We start from the raw sequence: 20,347 nt of genomic DNA, 5'->3' as shown, positions 1-20,347 counted from the left end.
TGAGACACTTCTGTTCCACCACTCTCCAAAGTCTTGGACAGACAAGGCATATAAACATAATCAGAAACTGGTAATGTAATACATGATCCCTAATACCTATAGTATATTAAATTTGATGCGCGTGTTGCATAGTCATGACTGCAGCTTCACACTTCTACCATGAGATGGAACTTCACAAGCTCCAGAAGGCACAGATCCCACCCTCTGCAACCCCACCCCCCCACCCATACCTATAGCTACAGCATCACCAAAATGCTCAGAGGGAATTTCATTTTGTTCTGGCTTTTCATGGACAGATCATGGGAGAACCAATAGTCAGGCACTGAACTTTGTACATGCACTGTTTAATCAAGTTCCAGGCCCTAATTTCATTCCAAAGTTTTCCTGTAGAACCCTACCCTCTGTAAGGCACGGGCAAAGTGAACATGCCATTACAATGTCACTACATACAATGAATAAGTTCCCATTTGATGGTGACATTAATTACCATATTTTCTCCACGTCTTCTTGACAGTTCACACAAGAGTTTCCTGTTCCTAGTGAATATTGAATAATCGTGTGCGAGGAGCGCTTGTCCACAAGCCAATGCCATATGAACACAAAAATTAGGAGCAGGTAGGCCATTCAGCCCCTCAAGTCTGCTTTCGCCATTCAATAAGAAAATGGTTGATCTGATTGTGGCCTCAACTCCACTTTCCTATCTGCTCCCCATAACCCTTGGTTCCCTTTGTCGATCAGCATTCGACAGGAAGCCTTAAGCGCATTGCAGCTTTTGATAAAATCACACCCAAAAGAACAATTAATTTTATCACTTTACTATACTGGTATTACCACCTTCTCATACAAGTTCTGCTAATGGAAGTCACAGATTAATTGTGGGAAAATTATGAGAAAATGAGGAAATCATGTTGAGAACACAAAGCCTAACAGGTTCAACTAATTTGAAGCCATTCACTTGCTCACTGCCCAGCATCCTTTTTTAACCTACAAATTGCTCTGCTGTTTAATTTCCTTTTTTTCTTTTTAGGGATTATATCACATTTTAAGCACCAGAACAGTTGTACTCTTTAAAAAGGTTTTGTAACCTACAAAACTGTAACTTGCATCAAACAATAAATCACTCTCTTAAATTTTCCAAGTTACAGTGGGGCAGTTCCTGGATATGAAAAAAGTGCCAATGTGAGAGGGGGTTACAAAAAAACAGGAGCATCAGCCATTTCTTACAACCTTTTAGCTCACAAAGCAAAGTCAAACTCAGCCATGTAACAGAGCTGACTGACATGATCTACACTGTGTGGGCTGCTGTAGCAAATCCTAATCTAGTCCAACACTAAATTTTAAATGGCACCACTACCAATGTCAACTGTACCAGAACCATGCTGAACTCTTAAGATAAAAGCAAAAAACTGCGGATGCTGGAAATCCAAAACAAAAACAAAAATACCTGGAAAAACTCAGCAGGTCTGACAGCATCTGCAGAGAGGAATACAGTTAACATTTCAAGTCCAAATGATTCTTCATTAGAACTAAGGAAAAATAGAAAAGAGGTGAAATATAAGCTGGTTTAAGGGGGGTGGAACAGGTACAGCTGGATAGAGGGCCAGTGATAGGTGGAGATTGCCAAAAGATGTCATAGACAAAAGGTCAAAGAGGTGTTGACAGTGGTGATATTTAGCTAAGAAATGTGCTAATGTTGACATTAAGGGTAGAAAGCAGGACGAGCAAGGTACAGATAGCCCTAGTGGGGGTGGGGTGGGGGGGGAAGGGATTGAAATAGGCTAAAAGGTAGAGATAAAATAATGGATGGAAATACATTTAAAAATAATGGAAATAGGTGGGAAAAGAAAAATATACTTAAAAATTATAAATTATTGGAAAAGGGGGGTTCGGAAAGGGGGTGGGGATGGAGAAGAGTTCATGATCTAAAAGTTGTTGATCATAATTTTAAAATATATTAAAAAACTATGGAATTCTTGTATTGGAAAAATAATGACATTACACAAATATAGAATTAGTTTTCCAGCCCAGAGAGGTTGTTCATCAACTTGTTCATCAAACGCCATTAAAAATTAAGTTTCACCTTATTAACAAGATGTAACCTTTTCAGGTTTTGCAACAGCGACATTAAAAGGGGAGGCTCTTCTCAGTTCAGTGATTTGCCATCTGCAGAGACTTCACCAGTGCACCCTGTGGAGGAACGGGAATCACTGACAGCAACTTCTCGATTTCTGCTTTTAACAGTCAGTGCTGACAGTTTTGCAAAATGTGAATTATTGTTTTTCATGAGGGCAGAAATTGTTCTTTTTTAATAACACCCTAGCAAGAATTATGAAAAAGGACAATTTCTACCTTCATAAGACAATTGCCCCGACAAGATTTGGTCAGATTTGTGCTGCTGTCAAAACGGAGAAGTGGATACCACGCTTCCATACCCCCAACTCCCTACAAAGAAACCACCTGTTCATCAGTAGAATTCCACTTTGATACGAGTTTGAACAGTTTCAAAAAGCTATTTGGGTTCTGGGTGGGGGGGCATCACATTCCAGTTTGCTTTTGTCCTCACCTGGTAACCACACATGCTTATCATCAAGGAAGATTAAACAATAATCAAGGGTGTAAACTGACTGTTTATTCCCCTCTCTCATCTAACCACATAATTCTAGCTGAGATTAGCAGATAAAACAAACCAGGGATCAAACCTGGGTGCTCCCTGCAATGAATGATGCAACTTCCACACTGGGCAGTGAACTGACTAACGTAGGTATCAGGGTGCTCAAGAATAGGTACCTTTAGCATCAAATCCACCTCTGGCCCTTTAACATCAGAGCAAGGTGGATTGTATTTTCAGAAAAATATTTGCATTTCACAAGTTTACGATTCCAGTATAACATTGTTACACCACCAGGAACCATTCTACGTCTAAGCATCAGGTCACTTGTCTAAAAGAATGAGTGTTACATAAATAAAAAATGCAACAAAGAAACATTCATCTGACATCTTAAAATCAGAATCTTAAAAAATTCAGATGAAGTTCCTTTATCTACAGAGCTTAATGTTATGTTATGAACTGTTGAGCAGCAATGTTTTTCTGCTCTGCAGGCTTTCAGAGAAATTATATGATTTAATTTATTTTTCTTTGCTCCAACTCTCCTCCACAAGATCCAGCAAACAAGCATTTTGATAGCACAATTCGATAATGCAGAAAGCTTCCCAGACACCGGTAAAGTTGTGTGAGGAAGAATTTCTTAATAAGCTGAGACCTGAGTCTATAGGTAAGACCCTGTTTAGACTGCTGTCTAACAGTAGGTATAGTCCTGGACATACTTTGCTCTTGGTAACCATACATGCATGCCATCAAGGAAGATTAAACAGTAATCAAGGTGTAATCTGACTGTTTATTCCTTTCTCTCATCTAATTACATAATTCTAGCTGAGATTAGCAGATGAAACAAACCAGGGATCAAACCTGGGTGCTCCCTGCAATGAATGATGCAGCTTCCACACTGGGTAGTGAGCCCTTTCCACATCTGCTCCAATCTGTAGAAGTACGGACCTACACACACACAGATTTTGAAGCAAATTTGGAATAACTAATTTCATTGTTTGGTTAATTGGAAGCTAGTAATCATACATTTAAGATCACCAAAGGAGCAAAGGGCGAGGGTAGGAGGTTTGTCTTTCAAACACACAGAGGGGTTGCGAGGGCATGTAACATCCTAAGGAAAGAGGGCTGCAGAGAATCCATTATCTACTTTAAAAAATTGAAGAAATACTTAAAATATACTGGGAAAGGGTAAAAGAGGGTCTAACTCTTTCAGAGAGCCAAGACAGGCACGATAGCCAAATGGTGGCTCTTTTTGTGCTGTTGCAGAGCAAGAATTCTCATCAGAGATTAACTCGAACTACTTGATAATAATGACCTTCGATGGATGTGTGGAGGAAGAATCAGAGCTGACCCAAAATTTCCTACCAAGTCCCAGGTAAAAGATACAACAGAATTGATCAAAATGCTAACTTGTACACTGGATTTAGCACAATCACCACTTGAGAAATAGCAAATTGAATAATCACATTATTTTCCAGTAATGGTCATTTGGCCCACAGTCCTTTTGGCTTGCTCCCCGAAAGAGCAACTAGTTCTATTCCCCTGCCCTATTCCTATATATATGTATACACACTCTTCACAGCTCAAGTGTTACATGGGAATTTGCAAATATTTCACAAATATCACTGGTAAAAAAATGCTCCAACTTTCCGTTTACTACATTGCAATTCATGACTCAATAAATGTTTACTTACATTGAGGAAAAGTCATTTCTTTTTGGAGAGTGGAGTAAAAGAAACAAGAGACTAAAAGAATCATCAATAGTGTCAGAAACAATGTATAACTTTTAAATTGAATATATGTGTGTTAAGTAAGGTAAAAAGGGTTCAAGTTTCATTTAGGTTTTGTTTGATGCTGGGAAATCTGGATGGGCTCCTGACTGAAAGGTCAGGTCTTTAGGGTTTGTTTGTACATATACATTTTTAGTGAGGTTTTACAACCCTTGAAGGTAAAGAGATGAGTTAAAAGTTTAGTGACTCTGGAGGAAAAACTGTTACTGTTGCCTAGTGACAGTGGTCAAGTGACACAGGCAGAGAAAAGACAGAAGAGACAGTTCAGAGAGTGAAGGCAGGGATTTTCAGCTCCCTGAGAAGAAAACATGACAAATCTATTAGGACAGTAGTTGACTGAATAGTCAGTCACAGAACTCAGTAAAGTGATCAGTTTAGCAGAGGTGCTACCGGACGATAGAGTTTAGAGTGCGGTCTTTGGGTCTCTTGAGGAGATACACCAGTTGGGTGAAAAGCTCAGGAATTCACCAGCAGAAAACCATTTGCAACTGTGCCAGTCCCAAGCGAGAAGCCTGTGTGTGTCAAGCTAGTGAGAACTCTCCACTGGATTGCATGTCTGTAAAGATATTGCAGGGGTAAAGGAATAGTGTGAATTTGAAGCATTTCTTGTGTTGAGAACTTTCCATCCTTTTTGTCTGGTGTAACTTTTTTTTTCTTGTTAAATAAATATTTTATTCATTGTGTTAAAAGTTCACCAGCACACTCCTGTGAATTTGTTCAATAATTTTCCTCCCAGGTATCTAGAAAATGGCTAGGATCTATCAAGCCAGGTTTCACTCTGGGATCTGACTTGTCCAGTATTAATATCAGCTGGGTTCATAACAGTCATGGTTACAAGAAACATCGGCACCGGAGCATGCTATTCAGCCTTTTGAACCTGTCCCTCCATTCAGTTATAGAGCCATAGAGGTCTACAGCACAGAAAAAGGCCCTTCGGGCCATTGAGTCTGCGCCGGTCAAACAAGTACCTAACTATTCTAGCACTATTTCCATTTTCCAGCACTAGGCCTTGTATGTCATGGCATTGCAAGTGCACATCCAAATACTTAAATGTTATGAGGGTTTCTGCCTCTACCACCCTTTCAGGCAGTGATTTCTAGATTCCCATCACCCTCTGGGTGAAAAAAGTTAGATCATGGTTGATCTGTATCACAATCCCTTGCATCAGTCTTGTTTTAGTAACCCTTAAATAACCATGCTTAACAAAAATCTAAGAATTTCAGTTTTGAAATTTACAATTGAACCAGCCTGAACACCTTTTGGTAGAAGAATGTTTCAGATTTCAACAACTTTGTGTGAAGAACTACTTCCTGATATCACCTGTGAGGGGCCTGGCTCTAGTATTAATGTTATGCCCCCTCCTTCTGGGTTTCTTCACCACAAGAAATAGTTTCTCCCTATCTAACCCGGCAAAACCTTTAATCACCTGAAACAGCGCAATTAAATCATCCCTGATCTTCTACATTCAAAGGACTTGTTTTACAATCTCCATTTCTGTCCAGTAGCAAATTCTGGTACTGCATTCCGACTTCGCTCCAAACAAATACACAACTGAGGAATTAATAGATTTCCAACTGCATATAATGCTGAAATATTTTCTGAGCTGGTCATATTTAAAGGGGGGGGGGGGGGGGGCGAAGGAGAGGAGAGCGGGTGGGGGCAAGGGGGGAGGAGGGGGTGGGGGGGCAAGGGGGGAGGAGGGGGTGGGGGGGCAAGGGGGGAGGAGGGGGTGGGGGGGGCAAGGGGGGAGGAGGGGGTGGGGGGGCAAGGGGGGAGGAGGGGGTGGGGGGGCAAGGGGGGAGGAGGGGGTGGGGGGGCAAGGGGGGAGGAGGGGGTGGGGGGGCAAGGGGGGAGGAGGGGGTGGGGGGGCAAGGGGGGAGGAGGGGGTGGGGGGGCAAGGGGGGAGGGAGGGGGTGGGGGGTAAGAGGAATCTCTTACATCACCAGAATGAAAGAACTCATCACCACAGTGAGTAATCACTGGCTAGTGCACAGCGGGGAACATTTTCACCCACACCACATGCACTTGACTGAGCAAATCAATGTTTGATAAATCAGAACCATTTGCGAATTAAACAAGATATTTTCGATGGAGCGAGTGTGAGCTGATCTCAGGGAAAAAAATGTAGATCTGAGTGGAAGGTTCTAGTATTTAAACCTGGGGGGGGGGAGGGATTCTGATTCCCATCCTGATATCAAACCCCACGTGGATATGGAGAAGAGATTCCCTCCCGTCAAAGGGAAAGAAAAAACCCCCTAATGTTTAATATTACAAACGGTAAATGCTGATCGATTAAAGAAACGTGAACATAAAAAGCACAACTGGAGGCAGATGGGATGCGCAGTGGGGACGGACCCCCCTCCCGCCTCAGGACGGGAGGAACATAAGGAAAGGGGCAGTTGCAGCATCAAAGGCTGAGAAATGATCAACTGTTCCCAGTAATTTATATAAAATGGACCAATTTCCGAAACATTTTTTTGAACGGATTAAGCTGCAGCCGGAGCCTCTCCCGCCCACTGGAGCCCGTGGCTGCTTTTGTTCGGCGGGCGGAGAGTTTAACCGCCTCCGCCCCCGGGACCCACTCTCCATCCCCCTGGGGGCTTTGAGTCACCCCGAGGCCCCCGGAGGGGGGGGGGGGGGGAAGAGCCCGGCACCGCTTCCACTCGAGGCCCGAGGCCCGGCACGGGTTTTATTTCTTTGTTGTTCCCTCGCTCGGTTTCCCTCCCTCCCTCCCTCCCTCCCTCCCGGGCTTTGGCGGTCATCCCTCCCCTCCCCTCCCGCCCCGCCTCGCCTCGCCGCCGCTGCCGCTACCTCTCCGGATCGGCCTCTCCCGCTCCGCTCGGCTCCGGGGCCATCATCACATCGCAGTCTCCGGCCGCCATTTCCCAACACCCGGAGCCCGGCACCGGCTTCCGGAACAAAGAGCTCGCCATCCGGGAGGAGCGGGGGGCAAGAGAGTCCCTGCGGCACAAACAGCCGCTGGCCTCCGGAGCTGCTGGAGGACTAACACTGGCTGGCGCTGGCACTGTCTGGCACCAACAATACCAACATGGGCAATGCCTGGCAGTATGGCACTGATGGCAATTATACTGCTGGCCCTACCCGCATAAACAATGCTTGCCACCATGGCACTGATGATAATTACACTGCTGGCATTGGCAATAATGGTAATTACACTGCCTGGCACAGCGGCGCCAATGGTTAATACACCACCCACCAACAATACCAGCATAGGCAATGTCTGACATTATGGCATTGTTGGTGATTACACTGCCTGGCACCAGTATTGACAATACCTGGTACAATGGCACATAGTAACCACACAGCCTGGCATTGGCACTAATGGTAATTACACTGCCTGGCACCAACTCTACCAGCATAGGCAATGCCTGGCACCATGGCAGTGATGATAATTACTTTTAGAGATGGGCAATAAATGCTGGCCTAGCCAGTGACACCCACATCCCATGAAAGAATAATTTAAAAAACATGCCAGGCACTGGCACTACCACTAAAATGCCTGGTATCATGGCACTGCTGCCAATAACACTGCCCAGGACTGTCATTACTTGAATAGGCACTGGTATGATTGCCATGGGTATGGTCTGACATTACCATTACAAGCATTGATAATGGCAGACATGTGCACTACTGGCATAGACACTGCTTGGCAATATCACTGCCGAGCATTATTCCTTGACATTAAAACCAGCTTGTCAGCGGCACTGGTACAGGCTGTGAGCATGCTTGAGATATTTGTGCTATGAACACCATCAAAAAGGCCAAAATTGTGAATGCGGCATTCTTGCTTTCTTTAAAGACATGACCTATTTTGACATGTCAATTTTATTTTGTATTGTTCCATTTTTTTCCCTCTTCTTCTGAAGGTGTTGACTCATTCTTATGTTGTGCAAGTGACTTGTAAGTCCTTGTCAGAAATTTAGTTGATTTTGGGTGCATCACAGCTGAATTCGATTCTATCTGAAGTCCACATTACCAACTAAATCAATTTATTGAATAACAATCAAGAGCAGGAGCCCAACATTTTTAATGGAATGATTGAGTTTCACCAATGTGTTTTGTGATACCTCTGCGAGGATTAAATGAAAGTAGATTCTTGGAATCATGTGGGTTTTAAGGATTTTGATCCTTTGAATAGGTCGAAGTGCTGCCTTCTTCAAATTCGCTATCCATCCATCGATTTTGGATCCCCATTGTTCCTCAGTTACCCATGCCCAGGGGTTGATTCTGGCTCCCAGATATTTCTCCGTCTCTCCTGGTGTTATGTATGAGATCGGATTTCCTCTCAACTACCAGTTCACCATACTATTGTACAGAAACGTCTTCCTGTTGTGGATGAAGTGAAGCCCATTGTCTTCCCGGCATTCATCTCCAACCCCGTGTCCTGGCAGAAGTCCTGTACGATGGCTAAGTTCTTGGTCATGCCTGCATGGGAGTCACTGAGTAAAGCAATGACGTCAGCGAACGCCAGAGCTGGGCAACTAATCTGCGTTCCCCAGAAGGGCAAGTGGACACCCAACTGTGCCTCCTGTAGGGAACAGATCAGAGAATCCATCGCGATGTTAAACAGAATTGGTGATAACAGGTCACCTTGCTTGACCCCTCTCATGATATTGATAGGTTCCGTTTGACCGTCTTTACATTCCATACATGTGCTAGTTTCCGAGGACAGATCTGTGATCATTGTTATGAGTCTTTTTGGCAGCCCCACTCTTTGAAGTGCCTCGATGAGCATTTTATGTCCTACGGAATCGAACGCCTTAGCCAGATCCACAAAGACAATGGCTAGCCCTTTCCTGTTGCGTTTGGCCCCTTTCATGATGTTACTTAGAACTGTGATGTTCTCATTACAACCAGGAGTCGCCATCAGAAACCCTTTCTGCCTTGGGTTGATCTGGACTGCTTCACTTAAGCGTTTGGCGATGATCTTAGTGAAGAGCCGTAATAAAATTGAGCCGATCATTATTGGTCGCCACTTGTCTATGCTTTTTAGTTTCTCAGTGTCGTCTGTCTTTGGAATGAGAACCGTGTGACTCTTTTTCAAGACCCATGGGATGGAACTTGACTTGAGCCAGAGGGAGACGAGATGTGGAAGCCTGTCTTCGTACTCTGCCTGGATGTCCATGGTGTCTTCCACCTTCATCCCATCAAGTCCCGCTGCCGTGCTCTTATCAATGCCTTTAATTGCCTCCTTGACCTCTTCCTTTTGTGTGGGTCCTTTCAAAGAGTTGTAATCTCTCATTCCATTATATAATACAAACTTTTGGAGGTTTGCTTTGTTATTTGGTTTTGAGAGTTTCTCGGTAAAACTCTCTTTGAGTTCAGCTTTGCTGAATGGACATTGAATGGACTGTGCACCCATGATTTGCCATGCTATCTTTCTCCTGTCGGTTTTGTACGCCAATTGAGTTGCTTTGAAATTTGCTTTTTTAGCTGCCCACTTTTTCTTGGATTTCATGTCTCGGCTTCCATCCTTGGGGCGAGCTTCTGTCTTCCTGGACCTCCTGCCAACTGTGAACTGTGTCCTTTCGTACTGCTATTTTGATATGCACAATAATGCAGCTTCCAATCTGAGTATTAGCGTGGCTCCTCCACGTTGTGACTTAACTCCAGGAAACCACAGCCAAGGGGAGAGACTCAGGTGAAAGCGGAGCTCGGGGAAACAGGCATAAGTGGCCGTCATCTAACAATGCCGACCAAGCATGAATGCACGAACTTACAGATACTGATGATACTGGGCAACCAATCACATGGTTAGTGGTTCCAAGACCAACCCTTTGAGTCCTCATCTGAAAGTGCTTTTTTTTGCATGGTAAATTACATACAAAACTATTACAGTTAACGTATTTATAACAGTCCGTGTTTTGAAGGTACTCCCACAATACTGTTAGGCAGGGACTTCCAGGATTTTGACCCAGTGACGCTATAGGAACAATGGTATATGTCCAAGTCAGGATGGTGTGCGACTTGGAGGGGAACTTGGAGATGAAGGTGTTCCAATGAATATGCTGCCCTTGACCTTCTAGGTTGGCAGTTGTCCATTTGAGTGGTGCTGCCAGAGAAGACTTGGCGAGTTGCTGCAGTGCATCATATAGTTGTTACGTACTGTACTGAGTTCTGCACTGATGGAGGTGCTATTTTTGGGATGCGATATTAAACCAAGGCCATGTCTGCACTCTCTGGTGGATGTAAAAGACTTCATGGTACTATCCTGAAGGAGACCAGGGGAGTTATCCCTAGTATCCCATCAAAACATTTATCCCTCAATCAGCACTACAAAACAGATGAACACATTGCTCTCTATGGGAGCTTGTTGTGCACAAACTGGCTGTTGCATCTCCTACTTTACAACAGTGACTAAGTACCTAATTGGCAGTGGAGGGGTTTGGGACAGGCCGAGGTTGTGAAAGGTGCTATATAAATGCAAGTCTTTAAATCTGGGGAATGAGGGACAGCATTTGCGCAAAAAAAAACAAAAGAAAGGTTTAAACAAAAAACTACTGCGGATGCTGGAAATCCAAACCAAAAACAGAAATACCTGGAAAAACTCAGCAGGTCTGGCAGCAAAGGTTTGTTGGACTTAAATAATTTCCAATAACTAAAGTGTTTCTTTGCCATCTATTATGTCAATGGCAGATCAATTCTTCATTGAGATTTTTAAAGAGGGGGGGGTGGGGGGGTGGTGGTGAGATCTCCTCCGGGCCTGGTGAGGGCGCTGTGTGTGGGGTGGGGGGTGAGATCTCCTCCGGGCCTGGTGAGGGCGCTGTGTGTGGGGTGGGGGGGGGTGAGATCTCCTCCGGGCCTGGTGAGGGCGCTGTGTGTGGGGTGGGGGGGGGTGAGATCTCCTCCGGGCCTGGTGAGGGCGCTGTGTGTGGGGTGGGAGAGGTGGAGCTGAGCCTGGGGCTGGGGTAACGCTTGTGCCGCGCGCTCTTGTTGTTTGTTTTTGGGGGAGGGGAAGGACAGGTTTGTATTGAAGGGAAAAGCGTCCCGTTGATTTTAACCTTTTAATGTGACGGCCTTAAATGTTCACATTCCTCCCGGGTATTCAGGAGGGGGCGATAATAGAGCGGCTCCCCCCCCCCCCCCCCCAAACAAAAAACAAAAACCACCTTGTTTATTATTTGTTTGTAAATCAGAGGTTGGGATGTGACTGGGCAGAAACATTGGGCTGTTTGTTAATTCTGCTCATGTAGTTCTCAATGTTCATAAACCTTTTAGCTTTGCATTGCTGTCAGCTGTGGCTCAATGGGTAGCTCTGGGCTGGGAAGGTTGTGGGTTCAAGTCTTCCCTCCCCCCTCCCCCTGCCCCCTCCCCCCTCCCCCCTGCCCCCTCCCCTCCTCTCCCCCTCCCCCCTGCCCCCTCCCCTCCTCTCCCCCTGCCCCCTCCCCCCTGCCCCCTCCCCTCCTCTCCCCTGCCCCCTCCCCTCCTCTCCCCCTCCCCCCCTCCCCTCCTCTCCCCCTCCCCCCTCCCCTCCTCTCCCCCTCCCCCCTCCCCTCCCCCTCTTCAGAGACTTGAGCCCAAGAATCCAGGCTGATCTCCCAGTGCCGAGGACGGTCCCTCAGCACTGCACTGGGGGTACTGAGTCCAGCCCTGACAGAGGGTCGTACGGGCTCGAAACGTTAACTCTGCTTCTACTGTCCGCAGATGCTGCCGGACCCGCTGAGTTTTTCCAGCATTTTCTGTTTTCTTTGCAGTGCTGAGGGAGTTCTACACTGCCAGAGGTGCCGTCTTTTGAGTGAGGTGTTCAGCTGAGGCCCCGTTTGCTTTCTCAGTTGGATGTAGAAGACTGGGGAACTCTCCCTGGTGTCCTGGCCAATATTTACCCCTCAATCGACATCACTAATACAAAAAAAAGATTTAGTCTTTCGCACTTTTTTCTAAAGCCTGACTTCGCTATCTCTTTATCACTCGCTTGCCTGTCATATTCTGTCTCTGTCTCCCCTTTCTTTATGCATTTTTGCCAGATTTGTTCATTCATTTCTCCTCAGTTGCTATTTAAATTCACTCAGTGTTCGTTTTACCAGCCCTGGCTCTCGGGCCAAGCTTGGAGGAAGCGAGAGAGAGATTTGGGTTTGATGGGGACAGAGTAGTTGAGCGTGTCTCAGTTTTGGCCCTGGGTTTCACCGAGAGGAAAAGGAGGATTTGGGCCAAGGAGAACAAGAGAGGCTGAGCAGGGTGGGACTTGACGCTAAAGAGGGAGAAAAAGAAGATTTAAAACTAAAAAGCTAGAATATAAATAAATCATTTTGAAAAACAAACTGGATATATGGATCGTGAACAAAAAGCAACTGATGCTTTTTTTGTATAATTGATTGGGATGTGATTGGGCCATGGTAATCATGTGGTTAAGCAGATCTTGTGGTGCAGTGGGTAGCATCCCCGGCTCTGAGCCAGAAGCCCTGGGTTCGAGTCCCACCCCAGGATTTGGTGGCCGTGGAAGGTGTGATCATAATGTGGCCAAGCAGGTTGAGCATCCATCTGAAAATTCTTCTGACACACCAGTGAAAGGTGGTAAGAGGGGGAGAGATTCCTGGTCAGCCATGTGATGGAAAGAAAGTTGGAACCTCTGCCATCACTGTCCATAGCTCCAGAGTACAATATGCTTATAAAAGTGCATGTTGTCACAGCAAGTCAGACTCCCTGAGTGAACTGTAACACACACACAATTGTGGTTAAGACCAATTGACTATGCTAGTGAGAATCTACATTTATAACAGTTACGTTTATACCTCAATTATCTATCTTCCCTTCGCTCCACACAAATAAAGGACATTGGTGGATGGAACTTAATAGATGATCAGTCACTAGCCACCCGTGCTCCACCCCCACCCCACCGACACTTAATGTGACAGATATTTTTTGAATCCTGATGAATTGAGTTTACCTGATCCAATTCCCAGTATGTGCAGAGAAGACCCAAGTTTTTCTACTAAACTAATAAAACAAGGCATTAAATTGCTGGCACCTCAAATCCTGCTAGTTTCCAGGTTAAAATTCAGACCTGCATGTATGGTAAATCCTACCAGCTACTGAACAACAAGAAAAGAACCACATCGTGCTGAATCACATGTCCAGAGAATCTCAAAATGAACCAAAACACCCAGTTGAATTTTGCCAGTTTGTGCAAAATTAAACCAACTCAACCAGTAAATACTGCTGAACGAAGAGTGCAAATAATCGAGGTTTTGTAAAGATTTACAGCATTTGAGATTTTCTTTCTACCTATTTCTTGAACATGTGGAATTGTACAACACAGAAGAAGGCCATTCGCCCCATTTTGCCTGTACTGGCTGAGCAGTTAGTCCCACACCCCTTTTCCTTCCCCCACAGACCTGCAAGTTTTTCCTTTTCAAGTATATATCCAATTCTCTTCTGAAAGTTACTGCTAAATCTACTTCTACCGCCCTTTTGGGCAGCACTTTCCAGATCACCCTAACAATATTATCAAATTTGCAGCCCTCCACCGAGAGATGCTGATGATATTGGCACATTATTCTTGCAATCTCTGTGCTGTGTGAATTCAGGTATGCCACATGCAAGCCAGAAATACTGAATACGTAGCCACTTTAAATCTAATTCTGTATATTGATGCTCTTCATGTGCTTTGTGCTGAATGTTATTGAATATTTTCACTTCTTTTGTTCCATACAGTTTCCACTTCTCCCCATTCGTGTTGGCAGTTCCAGAAGAGTGAGATGGGGAAGAGTTGTAAAGTGGTGGTTTGTGGCTTGGCATCAGTTGGAAAAACTGCCATTTTGGAACAGCTTCTCTATGGGAACCATACTGTTGGTGAGTGCAGAGGCAACAGATTGGGGGGAAAAAAAATCCAGTTTTATTTCCAGCCTTCCTGTGCTTTCAACTAGTGTGTAGAATGTGGATAGGAAAGGACTTATTTCTTGGTGTGTTGGTATACACTGAATGAAGAGATCTGGTATAACGTGCCTTGCTGGTGGAATTACGATGTGGTCACCAATCAAGTGTCAGATATAAGTCTGTAATAAAAGACTTCTTATAACAGTATTGAGCCAATAATGTGCGCTGGTGGGGCTGACACTTGGAATGTAACCAGAGACAGCTGTTGCATTCTTCTGTTTAGCACAAACATACCAAGCGTACAACAAGAATTGGTAAAACAATAATGTAGTTTCTTTACTTGAAGATGAAACTGTATACATACAATAGTAACTGGGAGGCTATGTAGACACATTGGACCTGCAGGACAGCTGCTGTGTTCTGCCCAAAGGGTACATGGGATTATACATCGCATCCTGTCTCATGGTGGATAGGGATGGATAGCAGTTTGAGATATGCACCCCTAAAGGTATATTTACATCACAACAGCAGCTGCACCCTATTCCCCTAACAACAAGCGGGGCAAGTTTCCCACCATATGGTGATGACTACAGCAGTCTCAGGTGTAGTTTCTGACTTGGAGATCGAGCTAGCTATGAAAATGTATTCTTTGGGGAGCTGCAGTGGGGGATGAATATAGACCACTCTAATAGCAAACAGTAGGAAACTATGTATGCAGATATTGAATACTGAAGAGAGTGAAATACAAATCATTGGGAATGTATAACAGAAAGATACATTAACCTTTCAGTCAGGAGTCTCGCTCTGATATGTACTGACCTTTGCACTTCTAGCATTTGAAGATTGCTCCCACTTCGTAAATCATTCCTGAGACTTGAACCGAAAGTTTAGGCTGACATTGCAGTGTAGTATTGCAAGAATGTATCGTCAAGGTGCCACTTTTCAAATGAGGCATTAAATCAGGTGGATGTAAAAGATCCCAGGGCACTACTCGAAGAAAAGCAGGAGGGATCTCCCAAAGCCCCTCCACTGACATCACTAAAACAGATTACCTGGTCATTTATTCACTTGATTCTTCACTAGAAGATTCACTAGATTGGACCCTGAGATGAGAGGTTGTCCTATGATGAAGGGCAAAGTAAATTGGGTTTATATTCTCTGGAGTTCAAAAGAATGTAAGGCAATCTCATTGAAACCTACAAAATTCTGAGGGGGTTTGATAGGGTAGATGCTGAGAGATTGTTTTCACTGGTTGGAGAGTCTAAAACATGGGCACAGTCTCAGGAAAGGGGCCAATCATTTAGGACTGAGATAGGAGAAATTACTTCACTCAGAGGATTGTGAATCTTAGGAATTCTCTACCCTAGAGCGTTGTGGATGCCCAATGGTTGAATACATTTAAGGCTGGGATAGACAGATTTTTACTCTCACAGGGAACTGAGGGTATGGGGAGCAGATGGGAAAATGGAGTTGAAGCCCAAGATCAGCCCATGCCGTATTGAATGGTGGAGCATATTCAATGAGCCATATGGTCTACTCCTGCTCCTATTTCTTGTCTCCCTGTGTTATTTCATTACTACTTATTGGACCTTGTCATGTGCAAATTGGCTGTAGTATTTGCCTACATTACGATAATGACTACACTTCAAAAATATTTCTTTGGCTATGAAGCATTTTGGAAAGTCTTAACATTGTTTAAGATGCCACAGAGGTAAAAGTTCTTTTAGTTTGTAAAATATATACTAACATCTGGGATGTCTGAAGAGGAAAAGCAATAATAACAACATTGGTTTTATTATAGTCTGGTGCATGACTCATGAGAACATAAGAAATAAGAATAGGAGTTGACCATACAACCCCTCGTGTCTGCTTTGCCATTCATTTAGTTATGGCCAACCTATCTTAACTTCACTTTCCTACCCTGTTCCCATATCACTTGATTTCCTTAGTGTTCAAAAACCTTATCAATCTCAGTCTTTTGCATATACTCAATAACTGAGCATTCACAGCTCTCTGGGGCAGAGAATCCCAAAGATTCACAATCTCATGAGTGAAGAACTTTCTCCTCAACTCAGTCCCAAATGGCCAACTCCTTACCCTGAGATTCTGCTCTTGATTTCGAGACTGTACAGCCAGGGGCATCAGCCTCTCAGCATCAACCCTGTCAAGGCCTCTAAGAGTTTTATGCACAATATTAACTCCCTTTTTTCCACCCCCCCTCAAAAGGTTCCGAGACAAATGAAACCCTGGAAGATATTTATGTTGGTTCTATAGAGACAGACCGTGGTGTCCGGGAGCAGGTGCGCTTTTATGACACAAGAGGCCTGAGGGAAGGCATCGAGCTTCCCAAGCACTACTACTCCTTTGCTGACGGGTTTGTGTTGGTGTACAGTATAGACAGCCGGGAATCTTTCAAGCGAGTCGAAGCCCTCAAGAAGGAAATCGACAGGTCCCGCGATAAGAAGGAGGTACTGTGATAAACACTGTTTTGTGGTCCAGCCACCAAAACGTTTCCATGTTCCTTTGTGCTTGATTAAAAGAATGTGTATTTCCCTTTGTTTAATGGTTTCCAATAACACTTTATACTTTCTGAACAGCTGAATAAAGAGCTGCACTTCAAATGTAAATTGTTGGAAAATGCTACACTGGTGAAATTTCTGTTTATTATGATGAGGGATGTTGGTCCTGAAGAATGGAACGTTCTACCACTTCTGTCAGCTTCTAGCACATTACAAACCTAGAACAGCCCAAATGTACCAACAGGCATTCCACACACTAACTAACTATTCTTGCAAGAATATAAAATATGAGATGGAAAAAAGCAATTTAGTCCATCAAGCACAGCTCTTCCACAGACAACGTACAACCTACATTATTGTGGACTCTGCCCAACCCATTTAAATTCCCCATTCCTTGATCCCAAAAAATGATGAAATAAACATCCAGAACAGGCTGAATGAGACTTCCAGTTTGCAGACAGTTGTGTGCGCTGTGTATTGAGCCCACCAGGAACTGGGTTCCAGTGTCCTACGTTCATGTCACTTAGGATTCTTGCAGCCAGCGGCAGAAAAGTCTGCCATCTCATCAGCCTGTGCCACACTGTCCTCATGCCCGTCATTTTAAAGAGGTTGTGTGTAGTTTACCTGCAAGTAATTCATACACCTAAGAACCAGTCAGCTGAGTCACCTTCAGAGCAAGTCTATTATGCTCAAAAAACTCAATCTGCACCTTTTCTTGCCATGGTGAAATATCCTGCCACAGGCACTATGTCTGTTGATGTATCATAGATTCTTACAGCATATAAGGAGGCCACTTGGCCCATCCTGCCTCTCAGCTGTCCAATTTAGTCCCAAAGTAGAGGCGGAGATGATGAATCGGATGGGCACTTGAGGGAACCAAGCCTGCAGGGCTATGGGGCTGAAGCTGGGAAATGAGACTGAGATAGCTAACTCGGCACAAAGCAGGGATTGAACCTGTGATCTCCCTGGCTCGGTTCTACACAGGGCCGTGCATTTATCAGCTGAATCATTGAGGGAGCTCCTGAGCTGGAAGTCACTTTGCACCATTACCTTTATCATGAAATAGTATTACTCAGTTTTTGCTTAAGTTTTTTTTTCAGTAATTCTCATATAGATGTTAAAGCGTTTTGAAAGCTTTAAATATGTTTTGGCATTAAACGCTCTCCCTTTCTGGGTCTTTCTGCAGGTGACAATTGTAATTTTGGGGAACAAATGTGACCTACAGGAGGGGCGACGTGTGGACCATGATGCTGCTCAACACTGGGCAAAGTCGGAGAAGGTTAAGCTGTGGGAGGTTTCTGTGGCAGAGCGCAAGACTCTGATCGAGCCATTTGTCCATCTGGCTAGTAAGATGACACAGCCCCAAAGCAAATCCACATTCCCCCTGAGCCGGAAAAAGGGGAGCGGCTCAATTGACAGTTAATACAGTAATTGAAAAGCAAAGATTCCATTTAAATGCAAAACTTTATTCCATTCCTGCAAAGCATACATCCCATGAGAAGATCCTGTACTTATTTATGTTGCTAATGTTCCTTTCCCATTCATATAACAAACCTTCTATTTATATTGCGCTTTACCTTCTATTTATACTGAGCCTTATTGAAGTGTAATCTTATAAGTATGAATGTATTACTTTTGAAGTGCATTGACTGTTATTGTAAATGTGTCATTGTAGGTAAAAGTGATTAAAGAATAGGAAAGAAAGGGTCAACCAAAACTTATAAAGGGTCATCTATGCACAACACGGTCAGTTTTAGCTTCTTTACTAACACATTGTCATAGCTTCATCAGGCAACATAGAAATTTAATGGCACAGAAGGAGACTACTAAGCTCATCATGTTTGTTCCCAGCTGAAAATGAGCTATCCAGCCTAATCCCATTCTCCAACTCTTAGTCTATAGCTCCATGGGTTATGGCATTTCAAAGTGCATATCCAAATACTTTTTAAATGCAATAAGGGTTTCTGTGTCGATGACCCTTTCAGGCAGTGACTTCCAGACCCCTACCGTGATCTGATGAAAGAATTTCTCAACTCCTCAACTCCTTGCCCCAGTTACTTTAGATCTATTCCCTGGGATATTGACCTCTTTGCTAATGGAAATAAGTCCTTCCTGTCCACCACATCTAGACCACTCATAATTTGATAAATCTCAATGAAATCTCCCCTCCACCTCCTCTGTTCCAAAGAAAACAACCCCAATCTTTCCTCATGTCTAAAATTCTCCAATCCTGGCAACATCCTTGTAAATCTTTTCTGCACCCTGTACAGTGTGATCATTTAGTACCATCTTACTGTCGGGGTGGGGGAGGTGGGAAGAGAGATGGAATGATGGATATGGATATTCTGTTGAAATAAAAATGCTAGGGACGCAAGGCTCAGCGTCTGAAAGATAAGATATTCTTACAAAACATTTCACTCCTATTTTCATCTGTCAGTATTTTCAAATCAGGCAGCACGATGGCACTGCTGCCTCACAGCTCCAGGGACCCGGGTTCGATCCTGACCTCGGGTATCTGTCTGTGTGGAGTTTGCACGTTCTCCCCGTGTCTGTGTGGGTTTCCTCCGGGTGCTCTGGTTTCCTCCCATCATCCAAAGATGTGCTGGTTAGGTGGATTGGCTACGATAAATTACCCCTCTGTGAGTGTGTGCCCTGTGTAGGACTGGCGTCCCGTCCTGGGTCTACTCCGCCTAGCGCCCAGTGCCTGCCAGGATAGGCTCCGACTCCCCGCTACCCTGAATTGGATGAAGAGGTTCTGGGAAAGTGAGTGAGTATTTTCTATTTTGGTTACTAACATTTACAGATTTTGTTTTATGTATGCTGCTGGAACCTCTGTAGAAAAGCTGGCCATTATAAATTACATGACCAGACCAGATTTTTTTTTTTTAAAAAAAAGCTTAATTCTGAAATGCTGAAATAATTAAAATTAAAAGAAAAATAGGCCACCCAGATGTCACCAGAATGAATGGCGACAGAGTCCGTCCACCTGGGTCTGAAGGAGACCTCTAGGTTATGTAGTAATGAGCTGAGTAATGCTGTGCTGTGGGCAATTAAATAAAAAGAATAACAAGCATGAATGAGCCTGGGAGGAACTGGGATCCCAGCCCCTCTATCCTAATCAAACTTGCAAGCATCTCCTGCAAGAGAAAGACTTAACAAGCAGGCAGTCCCTTGGATTCTGATGAAGGGTACACATGCATAACATAATAAGATGGTTTTTGTCTTCACCGATTTGTGTATTTACAATATTCTGGTTTTTTTATTTCAGATTTCTAGTCTATAGATTTTTAAAATTTATTTATGGAAGGTTGCCAAGATGATTCCAGTGAAATATTAGGAAGCTTTCTAGAAAAGGACATCTTCACAGTATCTTTACAGTGCAGAAGGAGGCCAATCGAGTCTGCACTGGCACCCTGTCTTGTTCCACAAAAGAGAAAATACATCGAGATTAATTGCGCAAAAGTAAAATGACGCGTATCGCACTTGTTGATTTATAGCTCCCGTTCTGAACCTAAAGCAGTGACAATATAAAGTACGTACAAAGTTAGGTAAACTAGAACAAGAGGGTGACTGAAAAGTTCAGCGGTAAAAGTCTACAG

General features: G+C 44.1%; 2 protein-coding genes across 6 annotated transcripts in view; one reads left to right on the top strand and one right to left on the bottom strand.

Annotated features, from left to right (window-relative positions):
- dnajc7 (DnaJ (Hsp40) homolog, subfamily C, member 7) overlaps nt 1-7,325 on the bottom strand; it is a 44,860-nt gene extending 37,535 nt beyond the window's left edge. For 2 of the 3 annotated variants that reach the window (XM_078529264.1, XM_078529265.1), the window contains exon 1: nt 7,207-7,325. In XM_078529264.1, coding sequence (XP_078385390.1) covers nt 7,207-7,277 — 71 coding nt within the window. In that variant the 5' untranslated portion in view covers nt 7,278-7,325. The remainder of the gene's footprint in view (nt 1-7,206) is intronic. The other variant, XM_078529266.1, reaches the window with a different exon arrangement.
- Nucleotides 7,326-11,331: 4,006 nt separating this feature from the next.
- nkiras2 (NFKB inhibitor interacting Ras-like 2) lies at nt 11,332-19,973 on the top strand. Of its 3 annotated transcripts, none has more exons than XM_078529263.1 (4): nt 11,332-11,379; nt 14,068-14,205; nt 16,504-16,697; nt 17,935-19,973. In XM_078529263.1, exons 2-4 carry the CDS (start codon nt 14,112-14,114, stop codon nt 18,169-18,171), a joined length of 525 nt encoding a protein of 174 aa, XP_078385389.1. In that variant the 5' UTR covers nt 11,332-11,379; nt 14,068-14,111; the 3' UTR covers nt 18,172-19,973. The 3 variants fall into 3 exon arrangements, with proteins under 3 accessions (XP_078385389.1, XP_078385387.1, XP_078385388.1); XM_078529261.1 differs by having other exon boundaries at nt 11,339-11,379; nt 16,456-16,697; XM_078529262.1 differs by lacking the exon at nt 11,332-11,379 and adding an exon at nt 12,831-13,940 and having other exon boundaries at nt 16,456-16,697.
- Nucleotides 19,974-20,347: the final 374 nt, after the last annotated feature.

This window comes from Cetorhinus maximus, chromosome 25 (genome assembly GCF_964194155.1).
Source record: "Cetorhinus maximus chromosome 25, sCetMax3.hap1.1, whole genome shotgun sequence".
NCBI classification, from domain to species: domain Eukaryota; kingdom Metazoa; phylum Chordata; class Chondrichthyes; order Lamniformes; family Cetorhinidae; genus Cetorhinus; species Cetorhinus maximus.
The sequence above is the reverse complement of the archived record's forward strand: the minus strand, read 5'-3'. Positions and strand labels throughout refer to the sequence as shown.